Source organism: Silene latifolia, chromosome 6, assembly GCF_048544455.1.
Source record: "Silene latifolia isolate original U9 population chromosome 6, ASM4854445v1, whole genome shotgun sequence".
NCBI lineage: Eukaryota > Viridiplantae > Streptophyta > Magnoliopsida > Caryophyllales > Caryophyllaceae > Silene > Silene latifolia.
Window position 1 is genome coordinate 4854238 of NC_133531.1, and position 22290 is coordinate 4876527.

The 22290-nt window shown below is 37.2% G+C and overlaps 3 protein-coding genes across 7 annotated transcripts; 1 reads left to right on the top strand and 2 right to left on the bottom strand.

The window, feature by feature from the left end:
- Positions 1-329: 329 nt before the first annotated feature.
- On the bottom strand, positions 330-5369 carry LOC141658491 (putative recombination initiation defects 3). 5 transcript variants are annotated; one of them, XM_074465435.1, is made up of 12 exons: positions 5153-5369; positions 4890-5028; positions 3333-3483; positions 2949-3083; positions 2687-2739; positions 2416-2610; positions 2143-2208; positions 2016-2059; positions 1458-1611; positions 1249-1330; positions 1060-1163; positions 330-673 (listed from the first exon to the last, which is right to left on the bottom strand). In XM_074465435.1, exons 1-11 carry the CDS (start codon positions 5215-5217, stop codon positions 1075-1077), a joined length of 1173 nt encoding a protein of 390 aa, XP_074321536.1. In that variant the 5' UTR covers positions 5218-5369; the 3' UTR covers positions 330-673; positions 1060-1074. The 5 variants fall into 5 exon arrangements, with proteins under 5 accessions (XP_074321536.1, XP_074321534.1, XP_074321535.1 ...); XM_074465433.1 differs by having other exon boundaries at positions 330-627; positions 4890-5031; XM_074465434.1 differs by having other exon boundaries at positions 330-630; positions 4890-5031.
- Positions 5370-7003: 1634 nt separating this feature from the next.
- On the top strand, positions 7004-13191 carry LOC141586094 (uncharacterized). The gene is made up of 4 exons (XM_074407218.1): positions 7004-7308; positions 7583-7771; positions 11189-12306; positions 12392-13191. Exons 1-4 carry the CDS (start codon positions 7164-7166, stop codon positions 12875-12877), a joined length of 1938 nt encoding a protein of 645 aa, XP_074263319.1. The 5' UTR covers positions 7004-7163; the 3' UTR covers positions 12878-13191.
- Positions 13192-14395: 1204 nt separating this feature from the next.
- LOC141587341 (protein FAR1-RELATED SEQUENCE 5-like) lies at positions 14396-16092 on the bottom strand. The gene is made up of 3 exons (XM_074408802.1): positions 15983-16092; positions 15684-15885; positions 14396-15550 (listed from the first exon to the last, which is right to left on the bottom strand). Exons 1-3 carry the CDS (start codon positions 16090-16092, stop codon positions 14396-14398), a joined length of 1467 nt encoding a protein of 488 aa, XP_074264903.1.
- Positions 16093-22290: the final 6198 nt, after the last annotated feature.

The following is a 22290-nucleotide window of genomic DNA, read 5'->3' on the forward strand; positions in this document are numbered from 1 at the left end:
CAAGAAAGCAAAATACTACTATAAGTCGTGAGAGTGGAAGAATGCACAAATCCCAAGTGTTAAAATTTCAGGCCACTAATTCAATACTATGAAATCCCAAGACAATAAAGTCGATCAAAATCACGCGTCAATACGTCAAAACAAATTTTTTTCCTAGGAACTATTACGCCCTCCATTCACTAGAATCATCGCATATGTTCGATTAATGGTATGATTCTCAGTGAATCATCACATATGTTCGATTAATGGTATGATTCTAGTGAACGAGAGTATTAGCAAAGAGAATAGTAGCGAAACAGTGGAAGATGGAATAAAAAAATTTGATCTCAATATTACTAAACCAATAATATATGAATCAACATTCAAACATGATAGTAGATGAGCATAAATGTGATATGAACATTAGTTACTAATAATTGATTGAGAAATATTTTAATGCATTAAAGTTTAAAATAAATTCAGTTCCGCTCTTCATAAAAAGTACTTTAATGGTTTACCCATCCTTTACCTTCATGGGGTAGGGACCTTGTCCAGCTGAAGTGAAGGATATGTCTCCCCTCCAACCACACATGAAAAGAAATTCCGTACCACATTGTTTGTCCCCATACTTTGTTGCCTCTTCCTGCTCTGCTGTAGAAAGAGCGTGCTGAGATCCGAAATCAGACTCAAATCGCTATGAAAACAAACGAGTTAAAAGATTTTTCTATACGAAAATTATTAAGCTACCAAATACTATTACACCAGCAGAAGTCTCAATTGCAGAAAAATGCTCCGTTGTTGTACAGTACAGTCACGGAAATGTAATTGACATCAGTAGCCAAACTAGTAAGGATGAGGGACGGAGAAACAGTTGATAAGACGAGACATTACAGGGTAAAATATTTTCCGCATCAATGCAATGTAGATCAGTTAAGAAAGAGGGGTAACAATAACTAACGGACTAGGTGAAATTGAATGTAATGAAGCTCATGTGATTTGCGGAAATAGTGTTTGCCTCTAATTACAGTAAAATCCTTGTTCAGTATAGTATTACGAGTCTTAACTCGTTATAAATCATACCTTCAGTCATTTAAGTTAACAAACTCTTTTACAACTCTGTTTCCTCTTTCTCCTTCTTGCTTTCTTGAGAATCTGTTCAGCCTCTTCATCCAGTAAAAAATTATCTGCATTTACAATATACGGAGTATGTGGTATAGCTGTGGGTAAATGGATGAAAATAGATTTTGAAACAAAAAAATAGAAACATACCTAATTCCTTTTCAACTACAATGCAAGAGAACTCGTCATCTGAGTCATCGTCCAAACTGACAACCACTTTCTGCGGTCTAGCCTGCAATTTACCATTTTCTCTCGGGATTTGAAATATGTTCAAGCTATAATTATAAGCTGTTCAACAAAATATTCGTCTTAACTGAGTATAGGACCAACAAGATGAAGATTTAACACCCGATACATACCAGTGGGGAAAACCTTCTTTGTTTAATATTTCTGCAGGAGTTTCCTTGTCTATTTGATTGAGTAGGTCGGTCTGGTTTAACAGTTTTCCAGCCTCCCGGTTCAGTCTTTGGACCAAACTGTCCATGATTAAATATCGTCGTGGGTTGAGGTTCACTGTATTTATGAGATAGAGAACAGTTAAAGACAAAGGAAAAAGATACGACTTCCGTGACAAATACAAACGCAGATACTGCTAAATTGTTCTACATAGGCTGAAAATTTGATGCATTGTGGGATTTGTATTTTTACGCAGTTTCCATTATTATAGCAGCCACTACAAGAGAAACAGGTCGAGGTGTAGTTAAAATTGCTTCTCTGAACATCTAATGGATAAATTCCGGAAAGGCAACTATGTCAACTAGTCATCCAACAGACCGCAAATGAACCGTTTTGGAAGCACTAACCCAGGAACACACTACTTCAAACTTTGCGTTTCCAATAAATTTAATAATTCATCTCAAGCAAATAAGCAATGCAAATAAGCTCTAGGGCCAAAGAAACTACTTTTAGTCGGATACCTTCTGACGAGTGGCTTCTGCTGTGAAGAATCACCACCAGTCACCTGCAGCGTTGGTTGTTCAGAAGAGGGATTTTCGAATGTGCTCGGCAATGTACAAGTCACATATGAATAAAGCAAAAAAGAACCTTTGGAGGGAGGATAGCAAGGGGAAGATGCTTTTGATTTAAGGTATTTAGGCTGCAAAAGATTGCCTGTCCACAGAAAGAGTTAACAACAACACGAGTATCACTTGAATTGTAGTATGAAGAATAAACTACTTCAAAACATTGATCAGATTAACAACACTAATACGAATATGACTTGTACGAAAGAAGACAAATAACCAAGACGTAAAGATAAAATTTCAGGCAAGATGTCATAGAAGGATCCGAGAGGGTAGAGGTTTGTAGGTGACATGCCTGCAGGTCATCAGATAACCATTTTGAAAGCTCTTCCGCCTGTTTGTGGACAATAGTCTGAATTTGGTTCGGAAAAGTCATAACTGTAGACATAATCTCTTGCATCTGGTCCTTCTGGTACATGTTGCTCAATTGATTGCTAACTGATCTCAATCCCACATCCAGGTTAGTTTTCAACTCTTCTTGTCCTCGATTCTGGTCATAGTTATTAACATCTTAAAACAAAGTTCTGTTCAAATGCATCTACTTCAAAGATAAGCAAAAAACGTACCAGCAGATGAAGTGAATCATCCTGAGCAATTAACTTCTGGCGAATACCTTCCACTGCAAAAAGAGTTAGAGGATTTGGTGAATATACAAACATCTTAATATAGATCAATTGAATTATCACACTGTACCTAGAACCAAAATACCAGCGAGCCTGACTGGTAGACCGAGTGACAGACAACTAGGCAAGTCTCCATTCAATTTTTTTCTTTTCAGTAGTTAACATCATGATTCAGAAAAAGCAAAGAAAGCTAAATAATTTTCACCTGCAAGTGAAAGCTCTTTTGTTCCTTTATTGACTTGCATGACATCAGACTGAACAGAATCCAAGATCATGCCCAACCTGCTGACCAATGTTTCCATTGTCGCGAATTTATGTTCAAGTTCATCATTAAGTTGACCTGCAAAAGCCAACAGCTTACATTCTTCCAACCACACGAATGAAAGAATTACACTACTACACTTCATATAAATCCACACTTCTGAAGAACCAACTATTTACATACTTACAAACACGTTTAAGAAAGAATTACATTACTACTCTATGCCACACTTCAGATTAGATATACCAAAAGCTTGTGGAGATAACAATGAGAACGTAAATAAGACTGATACTGATTTGTATTTAAAATAAGAAGGGGTAAACATACATTTCTGTTCTGGTAAAGAAGAGCTCCATCTGCGTGTTAAATTTGCAGACGACCTGGATATCGGCAACTGGCTTTCATCACGAGGGTAAGAGCTGGGGGCAAGGCAAGACAATCTTTTCACCGAGTTATCTTTCTCTTGTGAGCTAAATCTCTGCAAAATGGTATTCCATATTATTTATCTGTGGAACTGTGGAAAGCACACAATTTCATTGTTCAACAATCAACTATAAAATAGGAAAGCATATTCCAAACTCTGACCAAATCAAAGACTAGTTTTCTCGGACGAGAGAAACCAGAACTTGTTATGCACGTAAGACTACGAGAAATTCACACAATAAAATGAAGTTGCCTTATACGCAGAACAGTGAGATTATCATATCCAATTTTAGGCCATGGCAGGAGGAATAATACACTCATTCTCATGAAAGGATAGGCCTGACAGCCTGAAGAATTCATGCCACGTAACTTTGTTTTTCTTCGAACATCAAGGAGTCAAGGACTGACAAGTGATAAGTGAAGTTTAGAAATACATTTCCAGAACGTCTCCTCGAATCATAGAGTTATTATATTCTTTTCACCAGAATTAAGCAAGGGTAACAGTTTATGTTTTGCATAATTACTTTCATCACCTATTACATTCATTGCAGCATTTCATCGCTGCATCAAATTTCAGCGGGGTTCAACTGTAAAAAAATCACTATTCCACGAATAAACTAAGCCTCTACCTATTAGTTCATCAAATAGTGATAACCTTGGGCATGCACTTTCTAGCTTGTAACTCCAATAAATTCAGATAACAATTGTCCGTATCAAAATTCTAGCAGTATAGTCCAACTTTTGTCAAATAATTGAACAATACCTTTCGTCAACTATTCCACAAGCAGATACTGAAATTCAAGCATTTTCTAGGTCGCCGAATCTAGGTCAAATCTTCAGGTTCATTCCATTTATCCGCATTATGATCCATAAGCATCATGACAGCGCAGCGCAAAACACACATTTGAACTAGTATATACAAAATCAAATTTACGCACTTCTACAACAACAGATCACTGATTCACTGGTCAAGCAATCAACAGCTTCCCCCTAGCCAAACTCACATTACCGCCTTTTCAGGTAATCAAACTGAGCAAATCCGCAACTCAACTAATAAACAAAGCCAAAACGCTTCAACTAGTAAATACAATGTCAAATCTTCAGGTTCATTCCATTCATCCGCGGTAAAATCCGTTATTCAAGCATCATGACAGCGCAAAACACACAACTGAACTAATATATAGAAAATCAAATTTACGCACTTCTGAGACGAAGAAATCACTGATCAAGCAATTAATAGCTTCGCCTTTCAAGTACTCAAACTGCATAAAATTCGCAACTCAACTAATAAACAAAGCCGAAAGCAAATGCATCACTAAATCGAGAAATTCACAGCTTTACCTAATTAATTAAGTTCACAACACACTTCATTCAAAATTGATCAAAATTATAACTTAAAATAGAAACAACACTCGAAATTGAGAATAATGAATTAATTTATAAGAAAGAGCTGAAAATTACTTGATTTTCTTCGTCGAAAGAGTTCTGCGAAATCTGCGAGAACATCGCATTTTGTTGCGACGACATTCCTTGAGAGAACGACTGCTGCGACAGTTGCGATCGAGGTTGCGATTGCGACTGCGGCGGCAATAAGCTCGATCTTCTTCAAATTATCGCAGAAAACAAGATTTTAGAAGATAAACACATAATTAATAACAGGAATTGAGAAATTATCGACGAAATAAGAAATTTGAAATAAAAAATAAAGAATTAGGAGAGAAAACCTGGCGTGAGGAGGGAGAACGGAGATGGAATTGAGATCGCAAGCTTTGTTAATCTTCAACTTCATTTAGTTTGAAAAATAATTTTAAAGTTAGAATTGGAATTATACAGAGTATTGATAATTGATGTAGGAGTGAAATTCGTTAAGAGGGTGAAGGAGAGAGAGTGAGGGAGAGGAGTTGGAGACGGAGGGATTTGTATGCGAAATTGATTTTATGAAGGCGGGAATTTTGTGAGGTTGGAATTGGGTCGTGTTGGATTGGGGGTTCATAAACTCGAATCGGTCTTCGGGCCGGGCTAACCCGAGAGCGGGTCAGACTCACCTGGCTAGGCCTAGACCGGCCAATGGGAGGGGTGGGCTTGGCCGGATAGGGAGTATGTTGACCCGGGCCAGGCCCATGGCGGGCCAAACCTGTGTAATTTTTTTTTACTAAATAGGTGGGCCGGGTTTGGGCTTCGTGACCCAGGTCAGGGCAGGGAGGGGAGGCGGGCTGGGCAAGCCTGGTTGTGTGCAAAAAGAGCCCGCATTGTGGGCCGGGTCGGCCCGAGCTGTTGGCCAGCTCTAGCCTCTAGGTTTAGGCTTGGTTAATACTTAATAGGTCTTCACTTGGCGTTTTGTCCGATTGTTGTGTACTCGTGACTAGGATTACTATTCAAGGGTTGCCGGGAGCATTTTCTACAAGTCCCTTCTTGCTATATACTTCGTAATATTTTGTTTTAAGGGTGAAGAAAAGAAGACAGAACGTTTAGTGTGATGAAACTTCGCGGAAAGTTGTAGCGGAGTAGTGGTGTTTATAGAGTAAAGTCGCTCTTTGAACGAGCGGCTACTCTGACGCAGTTTCGTGGACTCGTTCAACCTAAATGGTTATATAGAAGTTCAAAATGCTTATTTAGTGCGTTGTAGAGCACAAAAAAAAAGTTTTTCAAAATCAGTACTACACTAAATCAGTAATATGCTTTGAAAAATGAATAAACGCATTTGAGCTCCTTTACAAAAGAGGTCAATTCAATTAAACAACTTTATAAAAGAATTTCCATCTTATTTATATATAAGTGATTGTATCAACTACTCAATGATTTGTAGGCTATCGTGTATCAGTGCGGATCCTCTGTCCCATTTTATGTCCCATCTTGTGTCCCATTGCTTTTCCTATTGACACATAAGGCCTTTGATATATATTACTACCATTTTTATTTTTTCATGTGTGATGTGTCAAGATCTTAAGGTAAGAGCATCTCCAATGGTTCTCTACAAGGACCTGCTTGCAATTTTTGCAAAATAATAAACATGTAGCTTACCATTGAAGATGGAAAAGTGAGATGTAGCTTGCAAGCATGGTAGCTCTACCAAGCTACATGCTTGCTTTAGGAAAAAAATAAAAGGTAAATTTTCATTGGATGAAAGCAAGTATGTGGGACGCCTACAAGCTACCTATATTGTAGTTTGTCATTAAAGCGGTACGTTGCCTGAAAGCCGAGTAGCTTTAAAAATCGATATGACAAACTAAGCTACAATGCATTGTAGCTGACCGTTGGAGATGCTCTAATGGGACACAAAATGGGACATAAAAATGGGACAGGTGATCTCAACTGATCGTGTATATCCGACAATGACGTTAAAAAGGAAGACTAGGGATGCACTCTTTGTATCGTTTGAAAACAATACCTTGCCTGAAGCAATAGGTCTTCCTTAAGACCATTAGTATCCGTCTTATTTATAAGACGGGTTGGATTCCTACCGAATTGCTAATATGGGCTGGGAAATGGGTCTGTGGTGGGGTTGGTAATATTTAATGCGTGAATAGTGTAATGTCTAGAAAAATCTTGCCTCGTTTCTCCCTCCCAGCTGTTTACCTCGTTTCTCCCCTCCATTATTTTCATTTCTTCCTCGTTTCTCCCCCTCCATAATTTTCTTCATTTTTCAGTTTCTCTCATCATTTTCACTCTCCATCTTCACTGTTCATGGTAAATAATTAATTAGTACCAAAACAATAATTAATTAGTACCAAAAAAATGGGGAAGAAGAAAATGGCAACAAGAACCACTCCGAAAAAGGCGACATCTACGACGGTGGAAGATGTTCCTGCGAGGCCAAGAGCCACCACCGGCAGGAGGAAGGTAGTTATTGAAGAAGAACCTGAAGAAGAGGTGGAAATTGGTAAGTGTTTGAGAAATGTCGCTAATAATTTCGATTATTGTTAAAAAAATTTGTGGTCTTCGTATATTTTATTTCTGGGATCATTAATTTTAGCGATTTAAACATTCATTTGGATCAAATGTTGTAGATCCGATTGAATATTTGTTGAATATTAAGTTTTGTTTCTGGGGTCATTATTTGTAGCGATTTAAACATGCATTTGGATCAAATGTTGTAGATCTGATTGAATATTTGGTGAATATTTAGTTTTGTTTGTTTTGGTTTTGTGTTGTAGAACAAGATGTAGTGAAGAACAAGGAAAAAGACGGTGTGCGGAAAAGAGGAAGGCCGAAAGCTAATTTTGGCAAGAGAAGGGGTGTAGTCATTGAAGAGGAAGTGGGTGAATCCGACATTGAAGGTTCTGAAAGTGAAGAAATGGAGCCACCACCAAAAGTGTCGTTGAAAAAGGCGAAGGGAAAAGGAGGTAAAATGTCAACACTTTTGAAGTTAATAATTAAATTGCTTTAATCCGTTCTATGTGGCCATTAATTTAATCTTTGTGATGAGTTGTTTAAGAACACAAACAATCAAGTGGTAAGACAACTTTCAGAGATTATTTGTCCTTTAATTGTTTAGTTTTTGTAATTTGTCCTTTAGTTGTATACTTTCTGTTGCGTTATGTCACCATGTCTTATTAATTCAACACATTAGTTGAAGTCCTGATGATTTTGTACATGGATAATATATGTAATTTATGGTTAAGATGTTCACCTGTTTTTGTACTATGTTACCATTACTGACTGTTTGAAATCCTCATGAAATGCATGACTTCCATATGTTTACATTTGGGTTTAATTTGTTACCAGTTATCAAATACCGTATTGAATTGGCAACATGTATAAAAAATGTTTACTGAGGTGTTAATTATGTGACCACTGAAGACGATCCTGGTATAATTGATAATGTGGTCATAAGAAGTAGAATTTGTATGACATTTAACTTTTTATTAGTTAATTATGTGACCACTGCATCTTTTTATTAGTACAATCTTTAATTTAGATTGTTAGAAGGTGACATTTTGTTGAAATAATTTAACATAATGGAAAGAACATGTTGTTGTACATTCTTTCCATTTTGGTTGAATATGTAACCATTGCTCCATAATTGAAGTGATTTTGGTAATTTGGTGACATTTTATGGAAAAAACCCTACACATACCTAAAGTCCTCACATGTTGACTTATTTGTATAGGATGTAACCGTTTGTCTAATATTTAATTTAGATTGTTAGATGGGGACATTTTATTGAAATAATTAAACATAATGGAAAGAACATGTTGTTGTAAAATGATTCAATTTTGGTTGAATATGTAACCATTGCTTCATAATTGAAGTGATTTTGGTAAGTTGGTGACATAATATGGAAAAAACTCTACATATTTCTTCAGTGCTCACATGTTGATATATTTTTAGAAGATGTAACCATTTGTCCTTTATTTAATTTAGATTGTTAGATGGTGACATTTTGTTGAAATAATTTAACATAATGGAAAGAACATGTTGTTGTAAATTGTTTCCATTTTGGTTGAATATGTAACCATTGCTTCAAAATTGAAGTGATGTTGGTAAGTTGGTGACATATTATGGAAAAAACCCTACATATTTCTTAAGTGCTCACATGTTGATATATTTTTAGAAGATGTAACCATTTGTCCTTTATTTAAATTAGATTGTTAGATGGTGACATTTTGTTGAAATAATTTAACATAATGGAAAGAACATGTTATTGTAAATTGTGTCCATTTTGGTTGAATATGTAACCATTGCTTCAAAATTGAAGTGATGTTGGTAAGTTGGTGACATATTATGGAAAAAACCCTACATATTTCTTAAGTGCTCACATGTTGACTTATTTTTAGAAGATGTAACCATTTGTCGTTTATTTAATTTAGATTGTTAGATGGTGACATTTTGTTGAAATAAATTAACATAATGGAAAGAACATGTTGTTGTAAATTGTTTCCATTTTGGTTGAATATGTAACCATTGCTTCATAATTGAAGTGATGTTGGTAAGTTGGTGACATATTATGGAAAAAACCCTACATATTTCTTAAGTGCTCACATGTTGACTTATTTTTAGAAGATGTAACCATTTGTCCTTTATTTAATTTAGATTGTTAGATGGTGACATTTTGTTGAAAGAAATTAACATAATGGAAATAACATGTTGTTGTAAATTGTTTCCATTTTGGTTGAATATGTAACCATTGCTCCATAATTGAAGTGATTTTGGTAATTTGGTTACATATTATGGAAAAAACCCTACTTATTTCTTAAGTGCTCACATGTTGATATATTTTTAGAAGATGTAACCATTTGTCCTTTATTTAATTTAGATTGTTAGATGGTGACATTTTGTTGAAATAATTAAACATAATGGAAAGAACATGTTGTTGTAAATTGTTTCCATTTTGGTTGAATATGTAACCATTGCTTCATAATTGAAGTGATGTTTGTAAGTTGGTGACATATTATGGAAAAAACCCTACATATTTCTTAAGTGCTCACATGTTGACTTATTTTTAGAAGATGTAACCATTTGTCGTTTATTTAATTTAGATTGTTAGATGGTGACATTTTGTTGAAATAAATTAACATAATGGAAAGAACATGTTGTTGTAAATTGTTTCCATTTTGGTTGAATATGTAACTATTGCTTCATAATTGAAGTGATGTTGGTAAGTTGGTGACATATTATGGAAAAAACCCTACATATTTCTTAAGTGCTCACATGTTGACTTATTTTTAGAAGATGTAACCATTTGTCCTTTATTTAATTTAGATTGTTAAATGGTGACATTTTGTTGAAATAAATTAACATAATGGAAAGAACATGTTGTTGTAAATTGTTTCCATTTTGGTTGAATATGTAACTATTGCTTCATAATTGATGTGATGTTGGTAAGTTGGTGACATATTATGGAAAAAACCCTACATATTTCTTAAGTGCTCACATGTTGACTTATTTTTAGAAGATGTAACCATTTGTCCTTTATTTAATTTAGATTGTTAGATGGTGACATTTTGTTGAAATAAATTAACATAATGGAAAGAACATGTTGTTGTAAAATGTTTTCATTTTGGTTGAATATGTAACCATTGCTCCATAATTGAAGTAATTTTGGTAATTTGGTGACATTTTATGGAAATGTTTACATATACCTAAAGTGCTTACATGTTGATATATTTGTACAACATATTGTTGTAAAATGTTTCCATTTTGGGTGGAATATGTATCCATTGGTCCATGATTGAAATGATTTTGTTAATATGTTGACATTTTATGGAAAAAACACTACATGTACCTTAGGTGCTTACATGTTTATATTTGGTTGAATATGTTACCAAACCTCCATAGTGTAATTGATATTGGTAATATGGTGTCAAATTATGGAAATAATTCTACATTTTCCAAGGTTTTAGATTGTTTATGTTGGGATACAATATGTTACCATGGCTCCATCATTGAGATGTTAATGCTAACTTGTTGACATTTTCTGGAATTTGAAGTATATATATAAGGAAGTGCTTTGATGTTTTTTTTTTTGGTCTAATATGTTACCATTACTCTGTAATTGAATTGATATTGCTAAATTGGTGACAAATTTTGGAAATAGTAGGACATATAATAAAGTGCTAAAGAGGTGACAAATTATGGACATTGTATTTTTGTAAAATATGTTTTTTCCATAAGGATGTGCTTGAATGTTTATATTTTGTCATAATATGTTAACCCATCTCCATAGTTTAATTTATATTGCTAATATGGTCACAGTTGTTGATGAAATGGTTGCCAATTTTTTTTTTAAGATTAATAATCTACACTGTCAATGTTTACAGGTCAAATACAGGAACCAAAACCGCTCCAAAGTGTGACGCCAACGTTTGAAGTTGGGGAGACTTCAACGAAGGGGAAAGGGAAAATGATTGTCTGCTTGAAAAAGCCAGTAGAAGATGAAATGGAGGTTGAAAATTCTGATGTTAACAGGGTGGTAACGAAGGAGAAAGTAGTAGAAGGTCACGGTAACCCGAGAGCATTATGTGACCTGATTGAGATGTTGACACCGGCTCAGAAAAAAAGCGTAGAGGATATAGGGTTTGGGGGGCTTTTGGAGTTGAAAGCAAATGCTTTCTATCATCTAATGGCGGACTGGTTGATGGAGTGTTATGATGATGTCTCCCAAATGTTTATGTTCAGTGAGCAGACGAACTTTGTCATCACAAAGCATGATGTATACGACGTATTCATGCTGCCATGTACAGAGAGGGCTGTTCAGTTGACATCTCCAAAGAAAAAGGACAACCCGGATCGAGGTTTAGTAATGTCATGGAAGGCGAGGTATAATGTGGCTCCAGCTCTTGAGATTTCACTAGACAAGGTGAAGAAGGAAATGATGGGGTTGGTAGAAGGTGGCAGTATGTTTAAGAAGTTGTTTGTGCTGTTTTCGATGGGGTCCTTCTTAGCGCCCACGGCGCACAGGCGTGTTGATCTGAGGCTGTTCCGAGCGGTGGAGAATGTAGATGACATAGTGAAGCAAGACTGGTGTTCCTATGTTATCTGTAAGTTGAGCGAGGCCGTGAAATCGTACAAGAAGAATGACACCACAAATGTTGGTGGCTGCCTATTCTTTTTGCAGTTGGTTTACTTCCACCGCTTGAGCTGGAGAGGGGATCCCGCACCGCGTGAGCTGCCATTACTGAAGCATTGGACATACGACAAAATCAGGGAAAGGGTGAAGGAGGAGAAGGTTGCTTACGGTAGGAATGGCGGCCACTTTGGTATAGGCGAATGGCAGAATGAGTTCTACCCCATATCCCGACATCAGGTTAAAGTCTTGTACCGCCTGCCTGTGGAGGACCCAAACCAGTTAGCGGATAACGCGCGAAGGACCATAACCCTCCCACTCCCCCATTTGGGATCGATGAATGATGAGGAACTTCAGGCGAAGTATCCAGATGTAAGTATCTTTGCTAGTGTGTCTCAATAAGTATCCATTTATTGAAAATGAATCTTTTGTAATTCTCCTACTTTCGTGTTTGCAGGTGCGGAGACTGAAATGGATGACCTCAAAACGCAACCTCGAGCTGGTCTCACGCCTCCATAATGATATGACGAAGGAGTTGGAAGCATTCTTCTCTGTCGATGTCATTGCTGATGAGGTGCTTCAGTCCGAGGAGGTAGACGATGGCAAGGAGCCGACCCAGCAACATTCTCAGTTTTCATGGACCCAAGCTTTGGAGAACAATGAAAGCTTCCTCGCTGATTTTCATAGGATGGGAAAACTGGTGGACAACGCCGTGGCAGCTGCTCTTATAGAGCCCCCCTCATTTGATCTAGGGTTGGATGACATAGGTATACCAGAGGGGGAGGTAAGGGATGAAACAGTGGAAAACCCCTTGCCCGAGGCTGCTAGTGAGGCTGCTAGCAAGGCAGTTGTTGAGGGGCCGCCTATTTCCGAGTCTGCGACAGTGGTGACTGCAACTTACAGAAGGGGGGGGACCCGAGGGAGAAAACGTGGTGGTAAGTGAAGGTAGTTTGTGAAGGTAGTTTGTGATGACAACATTTTGTTAATATCGCCTACAATGTTATTAGTCGGGGGTGAATAGCTTGATTGTAGGTAGTTGTTATCAGTTAAGAACAAGGCTCTCGTATTTTGAAGCATGTTTGAAACATGTTTAGTATGTTGTAAGTAATTGACATGAATGATGCTTCGTTTTGTATTCATGTCATGGAAGTAGGGTGTAAACTGCACTAATTGCTTGTGGTTAACTTGTGAATATAAGTTAATGTTGCCTTATAAACTTGCATTGTTAGCAATTTATCGTTTCGTATTTTATTGGTCTATCAGATGGTAATTAGCCTAAAAGGGATGACATTTGGTTTCAAGCAAGATATGTCACGATAAAAGTTGAAGCTGTCACAAAGACGCATATGATGTTGCCATTTCTGTAGTAAGTTGGATAAAGGGTAAAATGGTTACAAATTGGTCAAATGACGCAACATAAAAGAAAATATATTGTAGGTGTAATATGTGACCATTAACAAGTTATTGTAGGTGAAATATAGGCATATCAAGTTCCCATTATGAAATATGTTGGATAAAATGTTGATATGGATACAGAGAAATCAAATGACTCAACATAAAAGGATTTATTATGATGGTGTAATATGTCAGCATTAGGAGCTTATCTGAGCTTCTTTTGAAATAACTTGTGTAAATTATATGGTTATAAAAACTTATAAATACCACGACATAAATTATTTAAATTATGTGAGACTAATTTTATTCATTAAATTATAATGTTCACAGAAGACAATATAATGTTGCCATTTATATAATAAATTTGAATTGATATTGGTAATATGGTGACAAATTATATGAAGAACCCTACATATACTTTAAGTGGTTACATGTTGATATTTTGATAAAACATGTTACCAAACCTCCATAGTTTAATTGATATTGGTAATATGGTGTCAAATTATGGAAATAATACTACATTTTCCAAGGTTTTAGAATGTTTATGTTGCGATACAATATGTTACCATGGCTCCATCATTGAGATGATAATGCTAATTTGTTGACATTTTCTGGAATTTGAGCTACATATAAGGAAGTGCTTGGATGTTTATTTTTTGGTCTAAAATGTCTCCATTAGGGAGTTATATGCGACCTGTTTGTCAAGTTGTGAATTTGACACCATTCATGCAAGTTATATTGGACTGATAAACACCAACTACACATTTTGGAATGATAAAAACAAATTTCAGATTATTTGCACTGAGTTATCTGAAAGATGTTAACACATTATATTACAATGTCACCAACTTCACATATGTGATCACAACAATATTAGATGGTCAGAACAGTTCAGAGATTTTTGCAAAATGTGATCACATGGATAATAGATGGTGAAAAATAGTTCAGAGATTTGCACAAGATGTAACCACATTATAAGATAATGTGGTGACATCTTCTCCAAAACGCTGTATACCCCAAAAATTACAGAAAGTGTCCAAAATATTATTAGGCAAGTTCAGGCGACTTATATAAGTCGTGGAACTGGAGTGTACAACTCCGCATTCGAAGCCACATTGTTACTTCCTTTTTTCGACCGCTTCTTTTTGGCAACACTGCTTGGTTTACGCTTACTCCTTCCCTTGGTAACTGATCGTATGGGGTCGAGAACGGCGGTGGCATCTACGACTGGTTCTGGTTCGCTGCTCATTTTATCCTTAAATAGTTGTTGAACCTCATCATTGGCTGTGGAGTACAACTTGTCAACTACTCCTCTTGCATCAGGGTCGTTTTGGCACTTTGCGATTAGATTGTACAGCTTTGTCATCACACCTCTCCGCCAATTTAAGGCTCCATTGGCAACGGCTCTACGCATATCATTAGGAAGAATTCGACTCCACACTTCCCTTTTAGCAAATTTCGTCCACCTCCTTAAGATGTACCTGGTAGGGATTTCATTAACTGAGTGCATATGGAACACGCGGAGAATGTGGAAGCAAAGCATACCCATTTCCTGAAATTTTCGACAAGAGCACTCCACCATATTGTTTACGCAATCGAATGTCACATGATGAGTACTTCCTGAAACTCCAGGTGGATCAACACCATACAGCAGAACTGAATTTTCAGTTGAAAGTATTACGGCCCTTGTACCCATAGCCACAACAAACTCTTTCTCGAATAACCGAAACAATTCAATTGTGTACACTTGAGAGGCGTGTTGTAATAAGTCGACTAGAGGATACACGGATGTAGGGGTCGACCTAATACAATTGAATTCTTTACGCTCCTCCTCATCTCTCCACCGCTTAACAGTGCCTTCATAAATATGGTAGAAATCAGTCAGCGAAGTTGTCTTCGTCGCTTGAAAACCCATAGCATGATTGGTACTCTCACTCCTTTGGGAAGATAGTATGCCGGCAGAGAAGTACTCTTTGTTTAATGCGGTTGACCACATCTCTTTTAATCCATACAATCTTTTGAACCACTCATTATTTTGAAGGCCATACTCTGATATCATCTTCCTCCACGTTGTTTCAAATTCAACCTCGCTATAGCAGCCATTCAAGCATTTGTTGAACGCATTCTGAAATACTCGGTCATGTTTTAACAAGCCAAAGTGGGAGATCGCATTCTGTTGTATGTGCCACTGGCATAATCTATGTCTTGATGTTTTGTAAACCTGCAAGCAGCCACAAATGTCATGGTAACAGACGTGAATTAATAGCAATGTATGTAAACAATGACCGGGACAGTGTCCGTGCCCATATAAATTAATAGCAAATATATGTCACCATTTCTGCTCAGAAAGGTACCTCGTCAATTGCATTCTTCATTGCTAAGTCTTGATCGGTGAAGATAGTGACCGGGACAGTGTCCGTGCCCATAGACTCATTGAAGACATTGAACAACCACTCAAATGATTCTTGTTTCTCGTTAGCCAAGAAAGCAAACCCAAACATAACATTAGACCAATGATTGTTTATACCAACAAATGCACCACATATGAGGTTGTACCTATTTGTTTGATGACGTGGTGTCAAAGATCAAAACATGATGGTATAACAAGTAATCCTCTTTCATCATAGAATCCCGCCAAAACACGTTACATAACCTCCCATCTTTTCCAAACTGAACTCGGAAGAAAAAACCAGGATCCTCTGCTTGTCTACTCGCCAACAACGTCATTAGTGTTGACGCATCACCACCCTCAATAACTTTCATCTTCAGTCTATGCACAAAGTTAATATGGTCTCTTTTTGAGTGCCCCACTAAATCATCCCCCCCCACCGTTTTGGCTGCAATCCTATATTGCACGGTTGCGGGGACCATGGCTTCGGTCATGACCTCTATAAAGTCACCCTCGCCTTCCGTTATTTTCCTCTCGAACGATGGTGGTGCTGCCACTGTGGGGGAGTTAGTGGGTGATTGTGTTCAATGACATGGCTCAACACTTCCCATACTCCCTTCTCCTTATTCATTTGGACCCTTACATTAGCTTTGCACTTGCATCGTGTCACCACATTTTTCCTCCCATGCCCATTTATGCCAGCACTTGCCTCTCCCGTCTTCCCATTTCCATGGCTACCTTCACACGAGCAAACAAAGTATCTCTCACGTTCAGGAGCTCCAGGAGTATCAGCCCTACGAAGACCGCTTTTCCTAATGCTAAATCCAATAGCTTGAGAGTGCTTTTTGTATAACTCGTACAAAACCTCCCACTTATCAGCCACAGCCCCTACTAAAGAACCGGTACTATCACTCGCTGCAAAAAAATAAAGTGGTAACATAATTATTAAAAATGTATACAGTCAGTATTGAGCTATATCACGTAACATATTAAACATAATTGGTGACATATATCTCAGAGAACGAATTAAATGGAGCAATTAAATGCAGAAGAGAATTAATGTCCAATCATGAGATCATCATAGTACAATAACTAATTTCATTTAATGCAATGATTGGATGAAATGGTAACATAATTATACACGATCCATAAAAAACAGCGTTGCTTAAAATATTCACCAAACATGTGAACTAGAAATGGTGACATATGTTTCAAAAAAATTAAATCATAAAATAATTTCGTCATTACGTTAAATATTATAATCGAAACGTCATACAATGATCAATTCATCATCACATTAAATGCAATGATTAGCTTAAAAAAAAAAATTTTGAATCAAATAAAAATATCAAAAGATTTGTTGCACACAAGATATACATAAGTGACAACATTGTTTTTGAATTTCTCATAAAACCAACGTCATTGTATGATTAACTGTGCACAAAAAGATCATAAGTGGCAACAAGTTTGGAAAAAGTCTAATAAGTTGTTTTAGAACTAGTAATAAACCATATAAAAACTACATGGATATTAACCATATGAAACACACGAAATTTAAGTTCATTCAAACTACTTTCATCATCTTCATAAACCATATGAAAAACTACATGCATATTAACCATATGCAAACCAATTGAAAATTACATGCACATTAACCATATGAAAACAGTCTAACTCACCGTCATTGCTAACCACAATAGAGTCCCCTAGAACGACATCGTCATTGCCAACCACAATAGAGTCCCCTAGAACGACATCGTCACTGCTAACCACACTAGCGTCCCTTATAACGACATCGTTAACTTCATTCTCCACGGTGACAATAGTCATGCCTACATTATTGGCTTCCATGTGTGACTTTTTTTTTACTCCATAAATAAATGTTATGGAGTACGAAACCAGACGTACAACGTTGTTACGAAGACCGTCACATTTTGTTTGATGATAATGTAAATTAAATAGAATGAGTGATTGAGAATTATAATTGTTGTTGAAAATTGATTTTTTGGTCTATGTGATGAAATGTTGGTGATGAAAATGGAGAATGGTTGAAGAGAAGCCGTGCAGTAGGGGATGGTGTAGGTTTAGGTTAGAATAGAAAGAGAAAAGGAATAATGGTACTATTGTTATTATTATATTAGACACCTCAAGTCAGCAAAATCTTACACAAATCACATTTAGGACGGCTCATTAATGACTTGTCCCACCATTTGCATTTTCGGACGGGTTGTTTAATGGAATATGGGTGGGTTTGACCCGTCTTATTATTTCAGACGGATCGGCCGGTCTGAAATAAGAATTAGTGTGCCTGAAGCTATGACATATTCTTGTGTCTATGAATAATTTCAGTAACACTCAGTCATAAACTCTTAATCATATTAACATTTGAATCTCATTTTTGGTAGTTAGACTATATCTTAAGTACATTTGAGAATAATTCAAGCTTTCAAAGCCTAGAAGAACATTATTTAATGTGAGCATATTCCGTCATATCAGCATATCAGCATGTATCTCACTATCTCAGAATCAAAGTAAGAGTCAACGCAATGACAACCAATTCTCCGTTAAGACGCACACTTTTCGTCACAAGCTGAAGACGGGCCAAATGTCACTATTTTAGCGACAAAATGTGACCATTTTAATGACAAACTGTTATCTAAAAATTGGCTAAATTTTCATCTTAAATGGGTTACATTTTACCTTGTATTCAGCTTGTGACGAAATATTACCCGTCTTCGGCAAGACTTATTGACCATAGACATACTATGACTATTTCCAAGAATTGAACTCTAAATTTCTTAGAAAATGCAACATTTCAATTAGTTTATTATTATCTATGCTCTATATAAACACAATTAAAAGAAATAGTTTGACATCTATAATGTGAATGAATTTGACCTTTACATTACTGATCATTTGCGTCATATTACATTTTTTTTTTTCATCTCCGTCTTACCAAATTTGTCTTATTACAGAGTCTTACCTGGTGACGCCCTATCACCGTTCCTTTTTTTATCGACTCATAATTTCAACGTCGAAACGATGAGTTTTAGCAAGGGAAAAGAGATGGAAGAGTTTCAAAGAGAAACTTTGGTAATAGAAGAAAAGATGTATGTTGCAGTTAGCAAAGAAGTCAAAGAAAACAGGTCTATCTTAACATGGGCTTTGCAAAATTCAGGAGGCAAAAAAGTTTGCATTATTCATGTTCATCAACCTGCCAAAAAAATTCCCACCCCTAGTATGTTTGACTTTATGTTTTGTTTTTTACTGTATACTTCGATAAGACGATTTTACAATAAAAAGGGACATAAATGAGAATTACTATTGTAAAACCGCCTTATTAAAGACTCAAAGACTATTTATATCGCACCTTTGTCATTGTTATTGTTGTTGTCGTCGTTTTGTAGTTGGATATATGCTTGCGAGTGCATTGGGAGAAAAAGAAGTCAAGTCTTTCCGAGACAAGGAAAGACTGGAAATGTTAGCGGTTCTCGATGAATATCTCCGTATTTCTAAAAAATCCGGGGTATTATTATTTATTCGCTATTTATTTTATTTTAAAAAACAAAATGGAACTTTTATTAAAAATTATCAAAAAATTTACAAGAAATTAGTGGGAATTTTATTATTATTATTGCACCTTATATTATTAGCGGTTCTTGATGAATATCTCCGTATTTCTCAAAAATCCGGGGTATTATTATTGGTTTCGAAAATTGTAACCTCCTTATATATTAGTGAAGTGAGCTTTTTTTCCCTTCTTTTCACGTATGATCCAACTTCACTTTCTTATCGCACATAGGTGAGCATCGAGAAATTATACATTGAGGCCGATTCCATTGAGAAGGGGATCATACAACTTGTAGAACAACACAATATTGAAAACCTTGTGATTGGTTCAGCTGCAGATAAGCATTATTCAAGGTACTTAAATACATTTTACAAAGGCTACACAAATTCTTGTCTCCGTCTTAAGGGAGACTAACTGCAACATATACTGTGTTGTGTTTTTGTAATGAACACAGAAAGATGATGGATGTAAGGTCGAAAAAGGCGGTATATGTCAGGGATAATGCACCCTCTTTTTGTCATATTTGGTTTATCTGCAAAGGTTATCTTATATACACCAGGTAAATATCTCGGAGTTAGTAAACCGTCTCATATAAGAATTTATGCTGGTTGATCTGAGAATGGTATTGAATTATTGGATATAGGAAAGGAATTAAACCAACAGATTCAAGTCATGTGGAAAATGCGCCTGTAACAATTGAAAGAGACGGAGGAGGAATAAGTCCAACCGCTCCTCCTCGTTGGAGTACTGATAGCATTGATAATTCGGCTTCAAGACCATCATCAGTACACGAGTTTGATGCAGGCCGTCAATCTCTGTCCTCACATCCCTATCTCATGATTCAAAGTGAATCAGTTAGCTCATATGTATTTACTTTACTCCGTCATTGCTTGTTTTTCTTTTGTTTTACTGTCGAGTTTCAGCCATTCTCAAATTTGATCACTGGCAAAGTTAAGAATGGCTGAAACTCTGGTAATGAAACGCTAGTGGTGGAATTTCATACACTAGCGTTTCATTACTGTGCTTCAAAAGTGTTTAATTGTTACAGTAACATGAGTGTTTAATTTCAGGGAACGGCGGCTTCAGGGCTAGAGACATTGTACATTGAAGAGTGTATGCGTAGGAAAGAAGTCGAGACAGAGTTGGCTAATGTGAGGGCCGAGCTTGAATGGATGAAAGCGAATGTTGGGGAGATGCCTAAAAAGAACGATGAGCTTGAAATGAAGACCCATCTCCAGTTAGAGAAGGTGAAGGCGGAACTTGAATCTATGAAGAACGGTGTCCTAGGAATGCTTCGAAGTGCAGTCGAGCAAAAAACATTGCTCGAAAACCAAACAAGAAACTCTGCTTTTCTCCTGCAAATGTTAGGAGAGAAACTAGCTTCTGCTATCAATGTAGTTCATAAATATGATGAACTATAAGTCGTGTTGTTGTAAGACCGTCTCATAGAAGTATTTTTGATTTAACAATCATATGGTAATAAAATGATTCAATTCATTCAAATGAACATATTATTAGGTGTAAGAAATATTATGTGAATCTTTCATGTGTGATGTTTAATTATGTATATATATCTCTTACAAGAAAAAAACAATTAAAATACTTAGGGGGCGTTTGGTTAGGGGTATTCAGGAAAGAAAAAGGGAATCAAAATCCCTCATTCTCTTTGATGGTGTTTGTTTCATCATTTTTCCCATTTTCTTACCCCCCTCAATTCCCCTCCATAACCCATAACCTCTCCAATTCCATTCACCCCACCCCCCCAAGGTATGAAATTTCATTCCCTACCTCACTAAACTACCACCTCAACCACCACACATGCCCCACCACTGCCACGACGCATACCCCACCACCGTCACCACAACCGTCGTCACCATGAACCCACTCTAAAATCGTCGTCACCCCGAACCCACCCGCATACCCCACCCTATTGTCCCTCTCCGGTGACCCGTCCTAGTCCCACGAACACACTCTAAAACAACCAGTTCTGGTGTTTTGATGGGTGGGGGAGGGTTTTCTGAGTTTTTGGGACTCATTTGATGGTGTTTTAAGGGGTGATTATGGTGGTGAATGGAGATTTTGTATGATACACAAAGGAGAAGAAGTAGTGCTGCGTGAGGGAGGGCTGTCTTTCTAGTGGCAGGTACGGCTCGCCGGCGGCCGACGACCTTATTCTTACCGGCGTGGGTCAATTTGGTGGTGGTTGGTGTTGGGTGGTGATGGTGGGTGGTGGTTTGTGGGTGTTTATGGTTTTTCTTTTATTTTGCTTGTATTTTAACCAAACAAGAAAGTAAATCAAAGGGGATCTATTTCTTTACCTTTCCTTTGCCTTTATTTCTCTTTCTTGATTCCATTCTCTTTCCCTTTCCCATACCAAACGCCCCCTTAAGTTCTTTGTAATTGCTATGTTTGTCATTGGTGTGTTGTAAGTTTGACTTTATTTCCGATTTCCGAGATTGTTATTAGACCTGTACTCGGGCCGGGTCGGGCTGGCCATGGGGCGGGCCGGACTCTCCTGGTCAAACCCGGGCCAGGCCAGGGGGAAGGGACGGGCTTGGCCGGGTAGGGACGGGCTGGGATATGCTTGACCTGGGCCAGGACCAGAGGCGGGCTAAGGCCGGGTCGGGCTGGCGGGCCTTACCATTTTATTTTTTATTTTTGCTAAAATGGCGGGCCAAGGCCGGGCCGGGCTTGAATTTCAGGACCGGGCCAGACCAGGGTTAACGGCGGACTAAGGCCGGGCCGGGCCGGTTTAGGCCAGGATGCATAAAATAACGGGCTAGGCCGGGCCGGGTCAGCCTGTGCTGATGGCCAGCTCTAATTGTTATACCTGACTTGTTATCATCTAGTGTACTGTCGTCCTAAACTCCTAATATTGTTGTTTGTAAACTTACGCTAACTCCAACAATGTACTCAAGTCCCCAGTTATTGTAGATGTCTGCTGAATGTGTACTGGACCCGTTGTTGAGTATGTTCATTAGTTTTATGTTTGCCCAAACCT

Coding starts and splice junctions, on each gene's coding strand:
- LOC141658491 (XM_074465433.1), bottom strand. CDS start 5,217: ATGAAGTTGAAGATTAACAAAGCTTGCGATCTCAATTCCATCTCCGTT. Junction 2,740..2,948: donor AAAAGAGCTTTCACTTGCAG/GTGAAAATTATT, acceptor CTCTTTTTGCAG/TGGAAGGTATTCGCCAGAAG. Junction 1,164..1,248: donor TGTAGTTGAAAAGGAATTAG/GTATGTTTCTAT, acceptor TTGTAAATGCAG/ATAATTTTTTACTGGATGAA.
- LOC141586094 (XM_074407218.1), top strand. CDS start 7,164: ATGGGGAAGAAGAAAATGGCAACAAGAACCACTCCGAAAAAGGCGACA. Junction 7,309..7,582: donor TGAAGAAGAGGTGGAAATTG/GTAAGTGTTTGA, acceptor TTTGTGTTGTAG/AACAAGATGTAGTGAAGAAC. Junction 12,307..12,391: donor TTCAGGCGAAGTATCCAGAT/GTAAGTATCTTT, acceptor TCGTGTTTGCAG/GTGCGGAGACTGAAATGGAT.
- LOC141587341 (XM_074408802.1), bottom strand. CDS start 16,092: ATGAAAGTTATTGAGGGTGGTGATGCGTCAACACTAATGACGTTGTTG. Junction 15,886..15,982: donor CAGTTTGGAAAAGATGGGAG/GTTATGTAACGT, acceptor TCAAACAAATAG/GTACAACCTCATATGTGGTG. Junction 15,551..15,683: donor TGAAGAATGCAATTGACGAG/GTACCTTTCTGA, acceptor GGCTGCTTGCAG/GTTTACAAAACATCAAGACA.